Raw genomic sequence first — 19,095 nt, 5'->3', positions numbered from 1 at the left:
CCTCCCTTTAACTCTCTCTGTCCACCTGTCTCCCTCCCTTTAACTCTCTCTGTCCACCTGTCTCCCTCCCTTTAACTCTCTCTGTCCACCTGTCTCCCTCCCTTTAACTCTCTCTGTCCACCTGTCTCCCTCCCTTTAACTCTCTCTGTCCACCTGTCTCCCTCCCTTTAACTCTCTCTGCCCACCTGTCTCCCTCCCTTTAACTCTCTCTGTCCACCTGTCTCCCTCCCTTTAACTCTCTCTGTCCACCTGTCTCCCTCCCTTTAACTCTCTCTGTCCACCTGTCTCCCTCCCTTTAACTCTCTCTGTCCACCTGTCTCCCTCCCTTTAACTCTCTCTGTCCACCTGTCTCCCTCCCTTTAACTCTCTCTGTCCACCTGTCTCCCTCCCTTTAACTCTCTCTGCCCACCTGTCTCCCTCCCTTTAACTCTCTCTGTCCACCTGTCTCCCTCCCTTTAACTCTCTCTGTCCACCTGTCTCCCTCCCTTTAACTCTCTCTGTCCACCTGTCTCCCTCCCTTTAACTCTCTCTGTCCACCTGTCTCCCTCCCTTTAACTCTCTCTGTCCACCTGTCTCCCTCCCTTTAACTCTCTCTGCCCACCTGTCCCTCTCCCTTTAACTCTCTCTGTCCACCTGTCTCCCTCCCTTTAACTCTCTCTGTCCACCTGTCTCCCTCCCTTTAACTATCTCTGTCCACCTGTCTCCCTCCCTATAACTCTCTCTGTCCACCTGTCTCCCTCCCTATAACTCTCTCTGTCCACTTGTCTCCCTCCCTTTAACTCTCTCTGTCCACCTGTCTCCCTCCCTTTAACTCTCTCTGTCCACCTGTCTCCCTCCCTTTAACTCTCTCTGCCCACATGTCTCCCTCCCTTTAACTCTCTCTGTCCACCTGTCTCCCTCCCTTTAACTCTCTCTGTCCACTTGTCTCCCTCCCTTTAACTCTCCCTGTCCACCTGTCTCCCTCCCTTTAACTCTCCCTGTCCACCTGTCTCCCTCCCTATAACTCTCTCTGTCCACTTGTCTCCCTCCCCTTTAACTCTCTCTGTCCACCTGTCTCCCTCCCTATAACTCTCTCTGTCCACTTGTCTCCCTCCCTTTAACTCTCTCTGTCCACCTGTCTCCCTCCCTATAACTCTCTCTGTCCACCTGTCTCCCTCCCTATAACTCTCTCTGTCCACCTGTCTCCCTCCCTATAACTCTCTCTGTCCACTTGTCTCCCTCCCTTTAACTCTCTCTGTCCACCTGTCTCCCTCCCTTTAACTCTCTCTGCTCAACTGTCTCCCTCCCTTTAACTCTCTCTGTCCACCTGTCTCCCTCCCTTTAACTCTCTCTGTCCACCTGTCTCCCTCCCTTTAACTCTCTCTGTCCACCTGTCTCCCTCCCTTTAACTCTCTCTGTCCACCTGTCTCCCTCCCTATAACTCTCTCTGTCCACTTGTCTCCCTCCCTTTAACTCTCTCTGTCCACCTGTCTCCCTCCCTATAACTCTCTCTGTCCACTTGTCTCCCTCCCTTTAACTCTCTCTGTCACCCCCTCTCCCTCTCTTAACATGTGTCCAAGGTGCATTGAGACACTTTGAAAGCCATACTGAGTAGCTATCAGCACAAACCTCTCTCTCCCCATCTGCCTTTTAAATGGACACAGTGTCTGCTGTGCTGCTTGACTGTGAATGTATTACAATGGGAAATGTGATCTTAAGCAGCAATATCTCTGCTATGGTACTACGATAATGGAGTCCATGAATACCTAGGCATTATCACAGGTATTGTGCCAGTTGAAAAGTCCCCCAGCTAAATGAATGAGCAACAGTAGCCATGACACCTAAAATCACCTCAAATTCAATATTACAACAGTGGAAACTTCCAAGAATTCAACTGGAAAACTGAGTATGAATAGAATCATGCACTCATACAAGCTCACAAGTAAAACCAACCGCACATGCGTACATAAAAACACACACACAGCAGGTTTCAACCATTGTTATGCAAATACTTACCATAAAATAAGCATAAAGAAAGTGATTCGTCTAGCATACATAATCAGTATGTTACCAGTCAGTACAGTAGAACTCACTTGATGTAGTATGGAACCTTATTCTGAGACACGGCTCTCTGCCACGGGAGCTGCACAGAGGCTGTGGAGAAAAAATATACCATTAAAAACACAGCGTTATTTGCAGCACAATAATCTATTTAGTCTCCCGAGTCGACTGCTTCCGCAAACATCCACTAATAGCTCCATAACGTAATGGACTTTTCTCCAAATAACATTCCCACTGTGCATGAAATGTAAAAAGTAATGTGCATAACTATTGGACAGTTGGAGCGAGTTAAGACGGCTCTATCTGTGAGAAGGGGCTGCGTCCTCTTAATAATAGCTGTTTAATATATTCTAATGGCATGTTATTCTTAGACTTCACAGACAAAAGGGGAGAACAAACAGAAAGAAGTGGATGAGTTAGCTGATCTTCAAAGCCCAAAAACAACCAGCAGACTGACAGGACAATAAAAGCTGTCAAATGTGATGACATAAGACTTTACGAGCTGTCGTAAGCCATTCACAGAGAGGAACATGAGCTGTCGTAAGCCATTCACAGAGAGGAACATGAGCTGCCGTAAGCCATTCACAGAGAGGAACATGAGCTGTCGTAAGCCATTCACAGAGAGGAACATGAGCTGTCGTAAGCCATTCACAGAGAGGAACATGAGCTGTCGTAAGCCATTCACAGAGAGGAACATGAGCTGTCGTAAGCCATTCACAGAGAGGAACATGAGCTGTCGTAAGCCATTCACAGAGAGGAACATGAGCTGTCGTAAGCCATTCACAGAGAGGAACATGAGCTGTCGTAAGCCATTCACAGAGAGGAACATGAGCTGTATGGAACCATTCAGAGAGGAACATGAGCTGTCTGCCATTCACAGAGAGGAACACGGGAGCATTCACAGAGAGGAACATGAGAAAAAAATATACCATTAAAAACCAGCGTTATTTCACAGAGAGGAACATGAGCTATTTAGTCTCCCATGAGCTGTCGACTGCTTCACAGGAAACATGACTAATAGCTCCAGGAACGTAATGGACTTTTCTCCAAATAACATTCCCACTGTGCATGAAATGTAAAAAGTACTGCCTGCATAACTATGGAGAAAAACATTGGATGGAGGGTTAGATAGAGGGATATATCTGGAGGGAGGGGCTGCGGGATTAATAATAGCTGTTTAATATATTCTAATGGCATGTTATTCTTAGACTTCACAGACAAAAGGGGAGAACAAACAGAAGGGAAGTGGATGAGGAGCTGATCTTCAAAGCCCAAAAACAACCAGGAGACTGACAGGACAGATAAAGGGTCAAATGTGATAGAGCTGTAGAAGCCATAGATGGAGGAACATGGGCTGTAAGTAAGATTAGACAGAGAGGAAGATGAGCTGGATAGATAAGGGATATAGACAGAGGGAGGAACATGAGGGATAGATAGAGGGATATAGACAGAGGGAGGGTAAATGAGGGATAGATTCACAGAGAGGAACATGAGGGAGGGATAGAAGCCATTCACAGAGAGGAACAGATGGAGGAGGGATGAATAGAGGGATATAGACAGAGGGAGGAACATGAGGATAGATAAGCCAGGATATAGAGGGAGGAGGGATGAGGATAGATAGAGGGATATAGATGGACAGAGAGGGAACATGAGGATATAGATGGAGGGAGGGATAGAGAGGAACATGATAGATAAGGATATAGAGGAGGAACATGATAGAAGGAGGATTCACAGAGAGGGATATAGATGGAGGGAGGGATAGAAGGAGGGTATAGATAGGGACACAGAGGGATAGGGATAGATGGAGGGAGGTAAAGGGATAGAATGGATGGAGGGATAGATAGAGGGATATAGATGGAGGGAGGGATGAATAAAGGGATATAGATGGAGGGAGGGAGGAGGGATAGATAGAGGGATAGATGGAGGGAGGGATAGAAGGAGGGATAGATAGAGGGATATAGATGGAGGGAGGGATGAATAGAGGGATATAGATGGAGGGAGGGATAGAAGGAGGGATAGATAGAGGGATATAGATGGAGGGAGGGATAGAAGGAGGGATAGATAGAGGGATAGATGGAGGGAGGGATAGAAGGAGGGATAGATAGAGGGATAGATAGAGGGATAGATAGAGGGATATAGATAGAGGGAGGGATAGAAGGAGGGATAGATAGAGGGATATAGATGGAGGGAGGGATAGAAGGAGGGATAGATAGAGGGATATAGAGGGAGGGAGGGATAGATAGAGGGATATAGATGGAGGGAGGGATAGAAGGAGGGATAGATAGAGGGATATAGATGGAGGGAGGGATAGAAGGAGGGATAGATAGAGGGATATAGATGGAGGGAGGGATGAATAGAGGGATATAGATGGAGGGAGGGATAGAAGGAGGGATAGATAAAGGGATATAGAGGGAGGGAGGGATAGAAGGAGGGATAGATAGAGGGATATAGATGGAGGGAGGGATGAATAGAGGGATATAGATGGAGGGAGGGATAGAAGGAGGGATAGATAGAGGGATATAGATGGAGGGAGGGATAGAAGGAGGGATAGATAAAGGGATATAGAGGGAGGGAGGGATAGAAGGAGGGATAGGTAGAGGGATAGATGGAGGGAGGGATAGAAGGAGGGATAGATAGAGGGATATAGATGGAGGGAGGGATGAATAGAGGGATATAGATGGAGGGAGGGATAGATAGAGGGATATAGATGGAGGGAGGGATAGAAGGAGGGATAGATAGAGGGATATAGATGGAGGGAGGGATGAATAGAGGGATATAGATGGAGGGAGGGATAGAAGGAGGGATAGATAGAGGGATATAGATGGAGGGAGGGATAGAAGGAGGGATAGATAGAGGGATAGATGGAGGGAGGGATAGATAGAGGGAGGGATAGAAGGAGGGATAGATAGAGGGATATAGATGGAGGGAGGGATAGAAGGAGGGATAGATAGAGGGATATAGATGGAGGGAGGGATAGAAGGAGGGATAGGTAGAGGGATATAGATGGAGGGAGGGATAGAAGGAGGGATAGATAGAGGGATATAGATGGAGGGAGGGATAGAAGGAGGGATAGGTAGAGGGATATAGATGGAGGGAGGGATAGAAGGAGGGATAGATAGAGGGATATAGATGGAGGGAGGGATAGAAGGAGGGATAGGTAGAGGGATAGATGGAGGGATATAGATGGAGGGAGGGATAGAAGGAGGGATAGGTAGAGGGATATAGATGGAGGGAGGGATAGAAGGAGGGATAGATAGAGGGATATAGATGGAGGGAGGGATAGAAGGAGGGATAGATAGAGGGATATAGATGGAGGGAGGGATAGAAGGAGGGATAGATAGAGGGATATAGATGGAGGGAGGGATAGAAGGAGGGATAGATAGAGGGATATAGATGGAGGGAGGGATAGAAGGAGGGATAGATAGAGGGATAGATGGAGGGAGGGATAGAAGGAGGGATAGATAGAGGGATATAGATGGAGGGAGGGATAGAAGGAGGGTTAGATAGAGGGATATAGATGGAGGGAGGGATAGAAGGAGAGGTAGATAGAGGGATATAGATGGAGGGAGGGATAGAAGGAGGGATAGATAGAGGGATATAGATGGAGGGAGGGATAGAAGGAGGGGTAGATAGAGGGATATAGATGGAGGGAGGGATAGAAGGAGGGGTAGATAGAGGGATAGAAGGAGGGATAGATAGAGGGATATAGATGGAGGGAGGGATAGAAGGAGGGATAGATAGAGGGATAGAAGGAGGGTTAGATAGAGGGATATAGATGGAGGGAGGGATAGAAGGAGAGGTAGATAGAGGGATATAGATGGAGGGAGGGATAGAAGGAGGGATAGATAGAGGGATATAGATGGAGGGAGGGATAGAAGGAGGGGTAGATAGAGGGATATAGATGGAGGGAGGGATAGAAGGAGGGGTAGATAGAGGGATATAGATGGAGGGAGGGATAGAAGGAGGGATAGATAGAGGGATATAGATGGAGGGAGGGATAGAAGGAGGGTTAGATAGAGGGATATAGATGGAGGGAGGGATAGAAGGAGGGATAGATAGAGGGATATAGATGGAGGGAGGGATAGAAGGAGGGATAGATAGAGGGATAGAAGGAGGGATAGATAGAGGGATATAGATGGAGGGAGGGGTAGAAGGAGGGTTAGATAGAGGGATATAGATGGAGGGAGGGATAGAAGGAGGGGTAGATAGATGGATAGATAGAGGGATATAGATGGAGGGAGGGATGAATGGAGGGATAGATAGAGGGATATAGATGGAGGGAGGGATGAATGGAGGGATAGATAGAGGGATATAGATGGAGGGAGGGATAGAAGGAGGGATAGATAGAGGGATATAGATGGAGGGAGGGATAGAAGGAGGGATAGATAGAGGGATATAGATGGAGGGAGGGATAGAAGGAGGGATAGATAGAGGGATATAGATGGAGGGAGGGATAGAAGGAGGGATAGATAGAGGGATATAGATGGAGGGAGGGATAGAAGGAGGGATAGATAGAGGGATAGAAGGAGGGATAGATAGAGGGATATAGATGGAGGGAGGGATAGAAGGAGGGATAGATAGAGGGATATAGATGGAGGGAGGGATAGAAGGAGGGATAGATGAATGGAGGGATAGATAGAGGGATATAGATGGAGGGAGGGATAGAAGGAGGGATAGATAGAGGGATAGATAGATGGAGGGATAGAAGGAGGGATAGATAGAGGGATATAGATGGAGGGATAGAAGGAGGGATAGATAGAGGGATATAGATGGAGGGAGGGATAGAAGGAGGGATAGATAGAGGGATATAGATGGAGGGAGGGCAGAAGGAGGGATAGATAGAGGGATATAGATGGAGGGAGGGATAGAAGGAGGGATAGATAGAGGGATATAGATGGAGGGAGGGATAGAAGGAGGGATAGATAGAGGGATATAGATGGAGGGAGGGATAGAAGGAGGGATAGATAGAGGGATAGAAGGAGGGATAGATAGAGGGATATAGATGGAGGGAGGGGCAGAAGGAGGGATAGATAGAGGGATATAGATGGAGGGATAGAAGGAGGGATAGATAGAGGGATATAGATGGAGGGAGGGGCAGAAGGAGGGATAGATAGAGGGATATAGATGGAGGGAGGGATAGAAGGAGGGATATAGATGGAGGGAGGGATAGAAGGAGGGATAGATAGAGGGATATAGATGGAGGGAGGGTAGAAGGAGGGATAGATAGAGGGATATAGATGGAGGGAGGGATGAATGGAGGGATAGATAGAGGGATATAGATGGAGGGAGGATAGAAGGAGGGATAGATGAATGGAGGGATAGATAGAGGATATAGATGGAGGGAGGGATAGAAGGAGGGATAGATAGAGGGATGGATAGAGGGATATAGATGGAGGGAGGGGTAGAAGGAGGGATAGATAGAGGGATATAGATGGAGGGAGGGGTAGAAGGAGGGATAGATAGAGGGATATAGATGGAGGGAGGGATAGAAGGAGGGATAGATAGAGGGATATAGATGGAGGGATAGAAGGAGGGATAGATAGAGGGATATAGATGGAGGGAGGGGCAGAAGGAGGGATAGATAGAGGGATATAGATGGAGGGAGGGATAGAAGGAGGGATAGATAGAGGGATATAGATGGAGGGAGGGATAGAAGGAGGGATAGATAGAGGGATATAGATGGAGGGAGGGATAGAAGGAGGGATAGATAGAGGGATATAGATGGAGGGAGGGATAGAAGGAGGGATAGATAGAGGGATATAGATGGAGGGAGGGGTAGAAGGAGGGATATAGATGGAGGGAGGGATAGAAGGAGGGAGGGATAGAAGGATATAGATGGAGGGAGGGGTAGAAGGAGGGATAGATAGAGGGATATAGATAGAGGGAGGGATAGAAGGAGGGATAGAAGGAGGGATATAGATGGAGGGAGGGATAGAAGGAGGGATAGATAGAGGGATATAGATGGAGGAGGGGTAGAAGGAGGGATATAGATGGAGGGAGGGATAGAAGGAGGGAGGGATAGAAGGATATAGATGGAGGGAGGGATAGAAGGAGGGATAGATAGAGGGATATAGATGGAGGGAGGGATAGAAGGAGGGATAGATAGAGGGATATAGATGGAGGGAGGGATAGAAGGAGGGATATAGATGGAGGGAGGGATAGAAGGAGGGATAGATAGAGGGATATAGATGGAGGGAGGGGTAGAAGGAGGGATAGATAGAGGGATATAGATGGAGGGATGGATGGAGGGATAATTGGAGGGCTGTAGGGATACAGTGCCTTGCAAAAGTATTCATCCCCCTTGGCATTTTTCCTATTTTGTTGCATTACAACCTGTAATTTAAATGGATTATTATTTGGATTTCATGTAATGGACATACACAAAATAATCCAAAATGTAAAACGGAAAAGTGTTGCGTGCATATGTATTCACCCCCTTTGCTATGAAGCCCTTAAATAAGTGCAACCAATTACCTTCAGAAGTCACATAATTAGTTAAATCCACCTGTGTGCAATCTAAGTGTCACATGATCTGTCACATGATCTCAATATATATAATCACCTGATCTGAAAGGCCCCAGAGTCTGCAACACCACTAAGCAAGGGGCACCACCAAGCAAGCGGCACTATGAAGACCAAGGAGCTCTCCAAACAGGTCAGGGACAAAGTTGTGAAGAAGTACAGATCAGGGTTGGGTTATATAAAAATATCAAAAACCCACGGAGCACCATTAAATACATTATTAAAAAATGGAAAGAATATGGAACCACAACAAACCTGCCAAGAGAGGGCCGCCCACCAAATCTCAGACAAGGCAAGGAGGGCATTAATCAGAGGCAACAAAGAGACTAAAGATAACCCTGAAGGAGCCGCAAAGCTCCACAGTGGAGATTGGAGTATCTGTCCATAGGACCACTAAGCTGTACACTCCACAGAGCTGGGCTTTACGGAAGAGTGGCCATAAAAAAGCAATTGCTTAAAGAAAAAGAATAAGCAAACACGTTTGGTGTTCGCCAAAAGGCATGTGGGAGAATCCCCAAACATATAGAAGAAGGTAGGTACTCTGGTCAGATGAGACTAAAACTTCGCTTTTTGGCCATCAAGGAATACACTATGCCTGGCGCAAACCCAACACCTCCCATCACCCCATCCCCACAGTGAAGCGTGGTGGTGGCAGCATCATGCTGTGGGGCTGTTTTTCATCGGCAGGGACTGGGTGGGAAACTGGTCAGGATTGAAGGAATGATGGATGGCACTAAATACAGGGAAATTATTGAAGGAAACCTGTTTCAGTCTTCCAGAGATTTGAGACTGAGACCGAGGTTCACCTTCCAGCAGGACAATGACCCTAAGCATACTGCTTAAGCAACACTTGAGTGGTCGAAGGGGAAACTTTTAAATGTCTTGGCATGGCCAAGTCAAAGCCCAGACCTCAATCCAATTGAGAATCTGTGGTATGACTTAGATTGCTGTACACCAGCGGAACCCATCTAACTTGAAGGAGCTGGAGCAGTTTTGTCTTGAAGAATGGAAAACTCCCAGTAGCTAGATGTGCCACGCTTATAGAGACATACCCCAAGAGACTTGCAGGTGTAATTGCTACAAAAGGTGGCTCTACAAAGTATTGACTTTGGGGGGGTGAATAGTTATGCACACTCAATTTTTAGTTTTTTTTTGTCTTATTTCTTGTTTGTCTCACAACAAAAAATATTTTGTATCTTCAAAGTGGTAGGCATGTTGTGTAAATCAAATGATATTACAACCCCCCCAAAAATCTACTTTACTTTCGCAAGCTACTGTAGATGGAGGGTGAATATATATGGATGGATGGATGGATGGATGGGTGGACAGACAGACACTTTCTTGATCCCTTAGGGGAAACCTAGTTATAATCTACCATTCCTTTTCATAGTATTTTAATATCTATTGTATGAGAGATGAAAGGAGCGCCAGAATGTCATCTTGTCAAAATGTCATTTGTCTGGTACAGTAACTCAGCTGTCAGCACCACTCAAGTCTATGGACACGAAGCGGCTCAGTTTCCTCCCCATCCCATCCCGTTATCATACAGCGGACAGTTTGGATCCATGTCAAAGCCAAATGGGGTAGATAAAAGAGGGGTTGCATATGAGATGGAGAGAGGAAGGGGACATAGTCATGAAAAACAATATTCCTGGGGTGTATACATTTTGTAAATGGGGATGGAAGGAGGGAGAGGTAGAGTCTGGCTTTCTCTGTCTGTTCCTAATGTTCTCACTCTCTGCCCTCTATCCCACCTCGCCTCTTCCCTCCCTCCCTCCCTCCCTCCCCCCTCCTTCCCTCATTCTCTTCCTGGTTAATGACCACTCTGGTCTGAGAGGAGAATAACTAGAGGAAGTCAGAGGAGAGTTGTAATTAAGCCTTGAATTATTCAAGAGTAAAGAACCTTGTGGCCTGCAAACAGCCTGCTTGACTCTGTGTGTATATGTCTGTGTGAGTGTGTCTGTGTGTGTGTGTGTGTCTGTGTGAGTGTGTCTGTGTGAGTGTGTCTGTGTGAGTGTGTCTGTCTGTGTGTGTCTGTCTGTGTGTGTCTGTCTGTGTGAGTGTGTCTGTGTGTGTGTGTCTGTCTGTGTGTGTGTGTCTGTGTGTGTGTGTGTGTGTCTGTGTGTGTGTGAGTGTGTCTGTGTGTGTGTGTGTGTGTCTGTGTGTGTGTGTCTGTCTGTGTGCGTGTGTCTGTCTGTGTGCGTGTGTCTGTCTGTGTGCGTGTGTCTGTCTGTGTGAGTGTGTGTCTGTGTGTGTCTGTCTGTGTGAGTGTGTGTGTGTGTGTCTGTGTGTGTGTGTCTGTCTGTGTGTGTGTGTGTGTGTGTGTGTGTGTGTGTGTGTGTGTGTCTGTGTGTGTGTCTGTGTGTGTGTGTGTGTGTGTGTGTGTGTGTGTGTGTGTGTGTGTGTGTGTGTGTGTGTCTGTGTGTGTCTGTCTGTGTGTGTCTGTCTGTGTGTGTGTGTCTGTGCGAGTGTGTCTGTGTGTGTGTGAGTGTGTCTGTGTGTGTCTGTCTGTGTGCGTGTCTGTGTGTGGGTGTCTGTGTGTGTCTGTCTGTGTGTGTGTGTCTGTGTGTGTCTGTCTCTGTGTGTGGATGTGTCTGTGTGTGGGTGTGTCTGTGTGTGGGTGTGTCTGTGTGTGTGTGTCTCTCTGTGTGTGGGTGTGTCTGTGTGTGGGTGTCTGTGTGTGTGTGTCTGTGTGTGTGTCTCTGTGTGTGTCTGTCTGTGTGCGTGGGTGTGTCTGTCTCTGTGTGTGGGTGTGTCTGTCTCTGTGTGTCTGTGTGTGGGTGTCTGTGTGTGTCTGTCTCTGTGTGTGTCTGTCTGTGTGCGTGTGTGTGTCTGTCTCTGTGTGTGGGTGTGTCTGTCTCTGTCGTGGGTGTGTCTGTGTGCGTGTGTGTGTCTGTCTCTGTGTGTGGGTGTGTCTGTCTCTGTGTGTGGGTGTGTCTGTGTCTGTGTGTGGGTGTGTCTGTCTCTGTGTGTGGGTGTGTCTGTCTCTGTGTGTGGGTGTGTCTGTGTGCGTGTGTGTGTCTGTCTCTGTGTGTGGGTGTGTCTGTCTCTGTGTGTGGGTGTGTCTGTCTCTGTGTGTGGGTGTGTCTGTCTCTGTGTGTGGGTGTGTCTGTCTCTGTGTGTGGGTGTGTCTGTCTCTGTGTGTGGGTGTGTCTGTCTCTGTGTGTGGGTGTGTCTGTCTCTGTGTGTGGGTGTGTCTGTGTGCGTGTGTGTGTCTGTCTCTGTGTGTGGGTGTGTCTGTCTCTGTGTGTGGGTGTGTCTGTCTCTGTGTGTGGGTGTGTCTGTGTGCGTGTGTGTGTCTGTCTCTGTCTGTGTGCGGGTGTGTCTGTCTCTGTGTGTGGGTGTGTCTGTCTCTGTGTGTGGGTGTGTCTGTCTCTGTGTGTGGGTGTGTCTGTCTCTGTGTGTGGGTGTGTCTGTCTCTGTGTGTGGGTGTGTCTGTCTCTGTGTGTGGGTGTGTCTGTCTCTGTGTGTGGGTGTGTCTGTCTCTGTGTGTGGGTGTGTCTGTCTCTGTGTGTGGGTGTGTCTGTGTGTGTGTGTGTGTCTGTCTCTGTGTGTGGGTGTGTCTGTCTCTGTGTGTGGGTGTGTCTGTCTCTGTGTGTGGGTGTGTCTGTCTCTGTGTGTGGGTGTGTCTGTCTCTGTGTGTGGGTGTGTCTGTCTCTGTGTGTGGGTGTGTCTGTCTCTGTGTGTGGGTGTGTCTGTCTCTGTGTGTGGGTGTGTCTGTGTGCGTGTGTATAGGAGGCAGTGGATGATGGCTGACATCAAAACAACCCTGACAAAAAGAACAACAGCAAAACTTACAGAAATTCCTCCACCATCATGGATATGCTACCGCCAAGACATTCGTAGGCTGTATTACATATCAAGGGCAGTCATTGGCTACTCACTGGAGAGGAAGTGCTGGGAGGACGGGCCAAAGTCTCTGTGGGCTTCCTGAAGGAGTTTCAGTCTCTCCTCAACGGCCACCTGCACACCAGAAAGAGGAGAGAGAGCGTTACACACACATCTGCACCCCGCCAGCTCTATATCGACCGGCCCAGCTGTGTGTGTGTGTTGCTGAGTGTCCTCACTGTGAGCAGTGACTCAGTCATCCTCCCTGCAGGGAGGAAATAAGGTCGTCTCTACACAGGAGACTTGGCTTCCACAGTTTCATCATACCCCAGTGAATCTCTATGGGGTGACTGGCGACTGGGGTCTGAGTCCTGCTGTTTGATCAGATCAAAGTGGCTTCCTATATCAGTGGTCATGATCGACTCCTGCATGGTAATGCCAGGGGTGGAGGGTATGGAGAAGGATCTCTCTCTTTCTTTATTTGTCTCTTGTCTCTCTCTCACAAACACGGTCAAGCCCACTCATACATGCAGTACAAACCCAGATTGATTCAAGCACTACAGTGACAACTGAGCCTGAGGGGTGTTAGAGTAGGGTTCTGATCCCAGCCATCAGTAAGCTGGACCAGGACACAGATCATACAATGCTAAAGCACTGGAACCTTGAGCAAGGACACCAACACCATAGAGATGGGTTGGACTGACATATCTAAGGGAAATTTAGATCACACAAGAGGAGACGGACGCACACACACACACACAGACAACTCTCTGTGAGTCAAAACCACCAGGGGTGAATCCTGCCCAGCCCCAAAAACACAGAGCGTGTCCCAAATCAGATTAAACCAAGTGATCAAAAGAGGGGTGGGGTGAATTTGATCTACAGTGACAGAAGGAAACAGTACCAATACAGAAATAAGGCCCCTGTAGAGGCAGACAAGTCTCCCCTTCCCTCACAGTGTGTCTGAGCTGCAGCGTGCTGACAGACAGACAGAGAGAGAGGAGGGAAGGAATAATGAGAGAAAGAACAAGAAGAAACAGGTGAAAAGAGAGGGACAGAAATACATGATTACAAGACAGTAGGAGAGCTAGTATGACATTGAAGGACAATAAACATGTGTGTACAGACAAGCAGAGGGGAGAATAAGATGGCTCCTAAAAGGAGGGACATGTTAGTTGTGACACCTACACCCAAGTATGACAACTCCTAAAAGGGAGGAGGGTTGTAGCTGTGACACCTCTTCTCTTGGCACATAAAAGGGAGATTGTTTTAGGCGTGACACTCATTGCCCACCTGTAAAGGGGGGAAGGTGTTAGGCGTGACACGCATTGCCCACCTGTAGTAGTTTCCAGCGCATGTTGAGGTTGTCCAGTTGTCTGGAGGAGATGGAGGACAGCTGGACATCCAGAGGAGCCAGCTCACCAGACAGCTCGTTCACCTCACACACGTCCTGCCTCAGAGGGGACATCTCCTCCTTGAAAACCTGGGACACACACACAAACAAAATACTCCGATCAGACAGATGTACATTACATTATCAGTACAGCGTTTAGTGTTGATTGTGACAATGTCCTGATACTGTACATATTACAGTGCTGGGGTAATACCTGAGCCAATAGTGATGAGATGGTGACAGGTTATTCATTTTTGGCCATTGATGTACTGTACTGTTGGCCCTAAATGTGTGGTAGTGAATGTAAAAACACCTTCCCTCTCTCTCTCCCCCCATTAATAAACGACTAACTCCCCAGACCCCCCTCACCGTGGTCTTTGCTATGTGGTCCTGCAGTGAGTCTATGAGCAGGTCTCCTACAGGCTGCCAGACAGCCTTGGTCTCCTCTGCCCTGGCTAGCCGCAGGTCCAGCTGGTCCATGTTGCTCTGGAACTCCTGTAGCCTCTCTAAGGCCCTCTCTACCTGGCTCTGCCATCCTCCCACGTGGCCCTGCAGACGCTCCCACCGCTCCTGCACCTCCGCTGTCTGCTTCCTGATGGCCCTGGCCACACCCCGCGCCTTCTCCTCTGGAGTCAGGTCTGGGAGGGGAGGAGAGAAAGGGGGAGTGAGGGAGAGGACAAAGACTGGAACATGGAGACATTAACTCTGAAGGGAAAAGAGCATGACTAAATGTTTATCTTGTCTGCAGAGCTGAAATCTCAATCTCAGACACCCTGATCTGAAGCGTTCAGGCACACATTTTCTATTGTTTTTATTTTACATTTAAGACATTTAAGACCTAGGTCTCTTTTACAAATGCAGCTTGAATACAACATAATTATACACATTATACCCAAACTATATACAGCGGGTCGTTCTGTCTGTTTGTCGGTCTGCCAGACATAGATAGCCACACACCCCAGACAGGACTGGCGTGGGAGCTGTCTGCTTTAATAATGAGAAGTTTGAAATGCAAACAAAAGCCAGGGAAACTCTGGGAGCATTTAATTGGGTCGGAGAAGGTCTTCTCAGTCACTGGGTTCAGACATGACTAGAGGAGACAGCGGTGTCCCTGTTTTCATTGGTCTCAGATCATTTTTACTCTGTGAAGCCCCTTGTCCCCTCCTGTGAAAGTATCCGAGCTATCACAGGTTTTAGATCAGATATACCCTCTACAGCCACACACACATGACAGCATCTGAGGTCGTCTTAGTGTTGGCTTCAGATACGTTTCACCTTCTGATTTTATATCCACCAGAATGAAACCATCCTGCCCATCACAGTTCTCAGAGCAGCTCTTAACCACTGATTCGACAAGAGGCCTTCAATAACTACATCAAAGAAGACGGAAGTGCCAGATCTCTGCCTGCTCTCAACTCTGTCCACACCCTCCCAGACCGTCTCATGGGGTCCCTACATTATTGAACATCCAGACTCTGATAAAGAGGAAATGTGCAATGTACAGTAGCAACGACTTCACGGTTTAAGCCACTGGGCCGATCGGCCTTTAGAGACAGAATTACTAATAAAATACGGTGCATATTTAGTGTTTGGGTGTATTCTAAGCCTCATATCACACACCGCAAAATCATCAAGTGGACTGGGGAACTTCAGAGCTGCTTTTCAAGGAAGTGTGTGTGTGTGTGTGAATGTGTGTGTGTCTGTGTATTTGTGTGTTCAGTCTAAGCAGTGACAGGAGACTCACCTGTTTTGGGCTGTAGGTTCTTGCGTGGTTCTCCCGGTCCCTCGATGGGCTGGTCAGCCAGGTACATGCGTGCCTGATCCAGCGTACTGACCACAACATGCTCACGGTCCTTCAGCTCTGACCGCAAGGCCTGGTGAGAAACACAAACAGGAACTGGTCAATACCTTGTATCTTTTGAACCTGAATGTCTTACTCCTAACTTGAGATCCACAACTCATAAATTAGTTATTTTATAACTGAAAGAAAACTTTGGATTCTGCCTGATTTGATCAAACAGCGTCGTAGACCACATTAGTGAACTCAAGCAATAAATATGCTATTTTTATCAAAATGATAGCAACAGTCATTACAGTACCTATTTCTAAATGTTCAAGTGGCTCAGTCGGAGTATAAGTGCCTGTATTGGAATCAGAGTTGTCATCTCCCAGTACCATGAAGGCTGTGAACTGTATGTGAACTCTGTTGTCCCAGGGTTCATATTGCTTTGATAGCCTATCTGACCTACCATCTCCATATCAATGTCAAACACTTACATTTCACTTTAATCAACTCCACCTTTCATCCTAAAATCACATGTTTTACATTCAAAGGAACCAGGGTCTAGACGCACACATAATCAAACACACATAAAATCACGCACACACATAATCACACACATAATCACACACACACACACACACACACACACACACACACACACACACACACACACACACACACACACACACACACACACACACACACACACACACACACACACACACACACACACACACACACACACACACACACACACACACACACACACACACACACACAAATCTCATTCAGGTGATGGCAGCAATTTAGAACGTGCTCCCTGTCTAGCCTTCTCTCATTGAAAGGGAGAATGATAGATTGAGAGAGGTAGGGAGAGAGGTAGGGAGAAAGGTAGGGAGAGAGGTAGGGAGAGAGGTAGGGAGAGAGGTAGGGAGAGAGGTAAGGAGAGAGGTAAGGAGAGAGGTAAGGAGAGAGGTAGGGAGAGAGGTAAGGAGAGAGGTAGGGAGAGAGTTAAGGAGAGGTAGGGAGAGAGGTAGGAGAGAGGTAGGGAGAGAGTTAAGGAGAGGTAGGGAGAGAGGTAGGGAGAGAGGTAAGGAGAGAGGTAGGGAGAGAGGTAGGGAGAGAGGTAAGGAGAGAGTTAAGGAGAGAGGTAGGGAGAGAGGTAGGGAGAGAGGTAAGGAGAGAGTTAAGGAGAGAGGTAGGGAGAGAGGTAAGGAGAGAGGTAGGGAGAGAGGTAGGGAGAGAGGTAGGGAGAGAGGTAAGGAGAGAGGTAAGGAGAGAGTTAAGGAGAGAGGTAGGGAGAGAGGTAGGGAGAGAGTTAAGGAGAGAGGTAGGGAGAGAGGTAGGGAGAGAGGTAGGGAGAGAGGTAGAATGTATGCACACATGACTGTAAGTCGCTTTGGATAAAAGCGTCTGCTAAATGGCATATATTATTATATTATTATTATTAGGTAAGGAGAGAGGTAGGGAGAGAGGTAGGGAGAGAGGTAGGGAGAAAGGTAGGGAGAGAGGTAGGGAGAGAGGTAGGGAGAGAGGTAAGGAGAGAGTTAAGGAGAGAGGTAGGGAGAGAGGTAAGGAGAGAGGTAGGGAGAGAGGTAAGGAGAGAGTTAAGGAGAGAGGTAGGGAGAGAGTTAAGGAGAGAGGTAGGGAGAGAGGTAAGGAGAGAGGTAAGGAGAGAGGTAAGGAGAGAGGTAAGGAGAGAGGTAAGGAGAGAGTTAAGGAGAGAGGTAGGGAGAGAGGTAGGGAGAGAGTTAAGGAGAGAGGTAGGGAGAGAGGTAGGGAGAGAGGTAGGGAGAGAGTTAAGGAGAGAGGTAGGGAGAGAGGTAAGGAGAGAGTTAAGGAGAGAGGTAGGGAGAGAGGTAGGGAGAGAGGTAGGGAGAGAGTTAAGGAGAGAGGTAGGGAGAGAGTTAAGGAGAGGTAGGGAGAGAGGTAGGCAGAGAGGTAGGGAGAGAGGTAGGGAGAGAGTTAAGGAGAGAGGTAGGGAGAGAGGTAGGGAGAGAGGTAGGGAGAGCGGTCGGGAGAGCATTACGGAGAGAGGTAGGGAGAGAGGTAGGGAGAGAGTTAAGGAGAGAGGTAGGGAGAGAGTTACGGAGAGAGTCAAGGAGAGAGTAAAGGAGAGAGTCAAGGAGAGAGTCAAGGAGAGAGTTAGGGAGAGAGGTAGGGAGTGAGTTAAGGAGACAGGTAGGGAGAGAGGTAGGGAGAGAGGTAGGGAGAGAGTCAAGGAGAGAGTAAAGGAGAGAGTCAAGGAGAGAGGTAGGGAGTGAGTTAAGGAGACAGGTAGGGAGAGAGGTAGGGAGAGAGGTAGGGAGAGAGGTAGGGAGAGAGGTAGGGAGAGAGGTAAGGAGAGAGGTAAGGAGAGAGGTAGGGAGAGAGGTAGGGAGAGAGGTAGGGAGAGAGGTAGGGAGAGAGGTAGGGAGAGAGGTAGGGAGAAAGGTAGGGAGAGAGGTAGGGAGAGAGGTAGTGAGAGAGCTAAGGAGAGAGGTAAGGAGAGAGGTAGGGAGAGAGGTAAGGAGAGAGGTAGGGAGAGAGGTAAGGAGAGAGTTAAGGAGAGAGGTAGGGAGAGAGGTAAGGAGAGAGTTAAGGAGAGAGGTAGGGAGAGAGTTAAGGAGAGAGGTAGGGAGAGAGGTAGGGAGAGAGTTAAGGAGAGAGGTAGGGAGAGAGTTAAGGAGAGAGGTAGGGAGAGAGGTAGGCAGAGAGGTAGGGAGAGAGGTAGGGAGAGAGTTAGGGAGAGAGTAGGGAGAGAGTTAAGGAGAGAGTTAAGGAGAGAGTAAAGGAGAGAGTCAAGGAGAGAGTTAGGGAGAGAGGTAGGGAGTGAGTTAAGGAGACAGGTAGGGAGAGAGGTAGGGAGATAGGTAGGGAGAGAGGTAGGGAGAGAGGTAGGGAGAGAGGTAGGGAGAGGAGTAGGGAGAGAGGTAGGGAGAGAGGTAGGGAGAGCGGTCGGGAGAGCATTACGGAGAGAGGTAGGGAGAGAGGTAGGGAGAGAGTTAAGGAGAGAGGTAGGGAGAGAGTTACGGAGAGAGGTAGGGAGAGAGGTAGGGAGAGAGTTAAGGAGAGAGGTAGGGAGAGAGGTAGGGAGTGAGTTAAGGAGACAGGTAGGGAGAGAGGTAGGGAGATAGGTAGGGAGAGAGGTAGGGAGGGAGGTAGGGAGAGAGGTAGGGAGAGGAGTAGGGAGAGAGGTAAGGAGAGAGGTGAGGAGAGAGGTGAGGAGAGATGTAGGGAGAGAGTTAAGGAGAGAGGTAGGAGAGAGGTAAGGAAAGAGGTAGGGAGAGAGTTAAGGAGAGAGTTAAGGAGAGAGTTAAGGAGAGAGGTAGGAGAGAGGTAAGGAAAGAGGTAGGGAGAGAGTTAAGGAGAGAGTTAAGGAGAGAGGTAGGGAGAGAGGTAATGAGAGAGGAAAGGAGAGAGGAAAGGAGAGAGGAAAGGAGAGAGGTTGGGAGAGAGCAGGAGCGAGAAAACGAAACAGAGCAGCGATCGAAGGCAGGAATGGCAGGTCAAATGAGATTTCCCAGAGGTCAAAGTGAAATGAACTGAG

At 48.2% G+C, this 19,095-nt stretch overlaps 1 protein-coding gene across 1 annotated transcript in view; it reads right to left on the bottom strand.

The window, feature by feature from the left end:
* LOC118373813 (utrophin-like) overlaps positions 1 to 19,095 on the bottom strand; it is a 92,719-nt gene that overhangs the window by 48,426 nt on the left and 25,198 nt on the right. The window contains exons 2-6 of the mRNA XM_052523867.1: positions 15,528 to 15,657; positions 14,153 to 14,421; positions 13,727 to 13,873; positions 12,447 to 12,525; positions 2,073 to 2,133 (exon numbers count right to left, since the gene is read on the bottom strand). Coding sequence (XP_052379827.1) covers positions 2,073 to 2,133; positions 12,447 to 12,525; positions 13,727 to 13,873; positions 14,153 to 14,421; positions 15,528 to 15,657 — 686 coding nt within the window. The remainder of the gene's footprint in view (positions 1 to 2,072; positions 2,134 to 12,446; positions 12,526 to 13,726; positions 13,874 to 14,152; positions 14,422 to 15,527; positions 15,658 to 19,095) is intronic.

This window comes from Oncorhynchus keta, chromosome 8 (genome assembly GCF_023373465.1).
Source record: "Oncorhynchus keta strain PuntledgeMale-10-30-2019 chromosome 8, Oket_V2, whole genome shotgun sequence".
NCBI lineage: Eukaryota > Metazoa > Chordata > Actinopteri > Salmoniformes > Salmonidae > Oncorhynchus > Oncorhynchus keta.
Note: the sequence above shows the minus strand (reverse complement) of the source record. Positions and strands in the feature narration are given on the sequence as shown.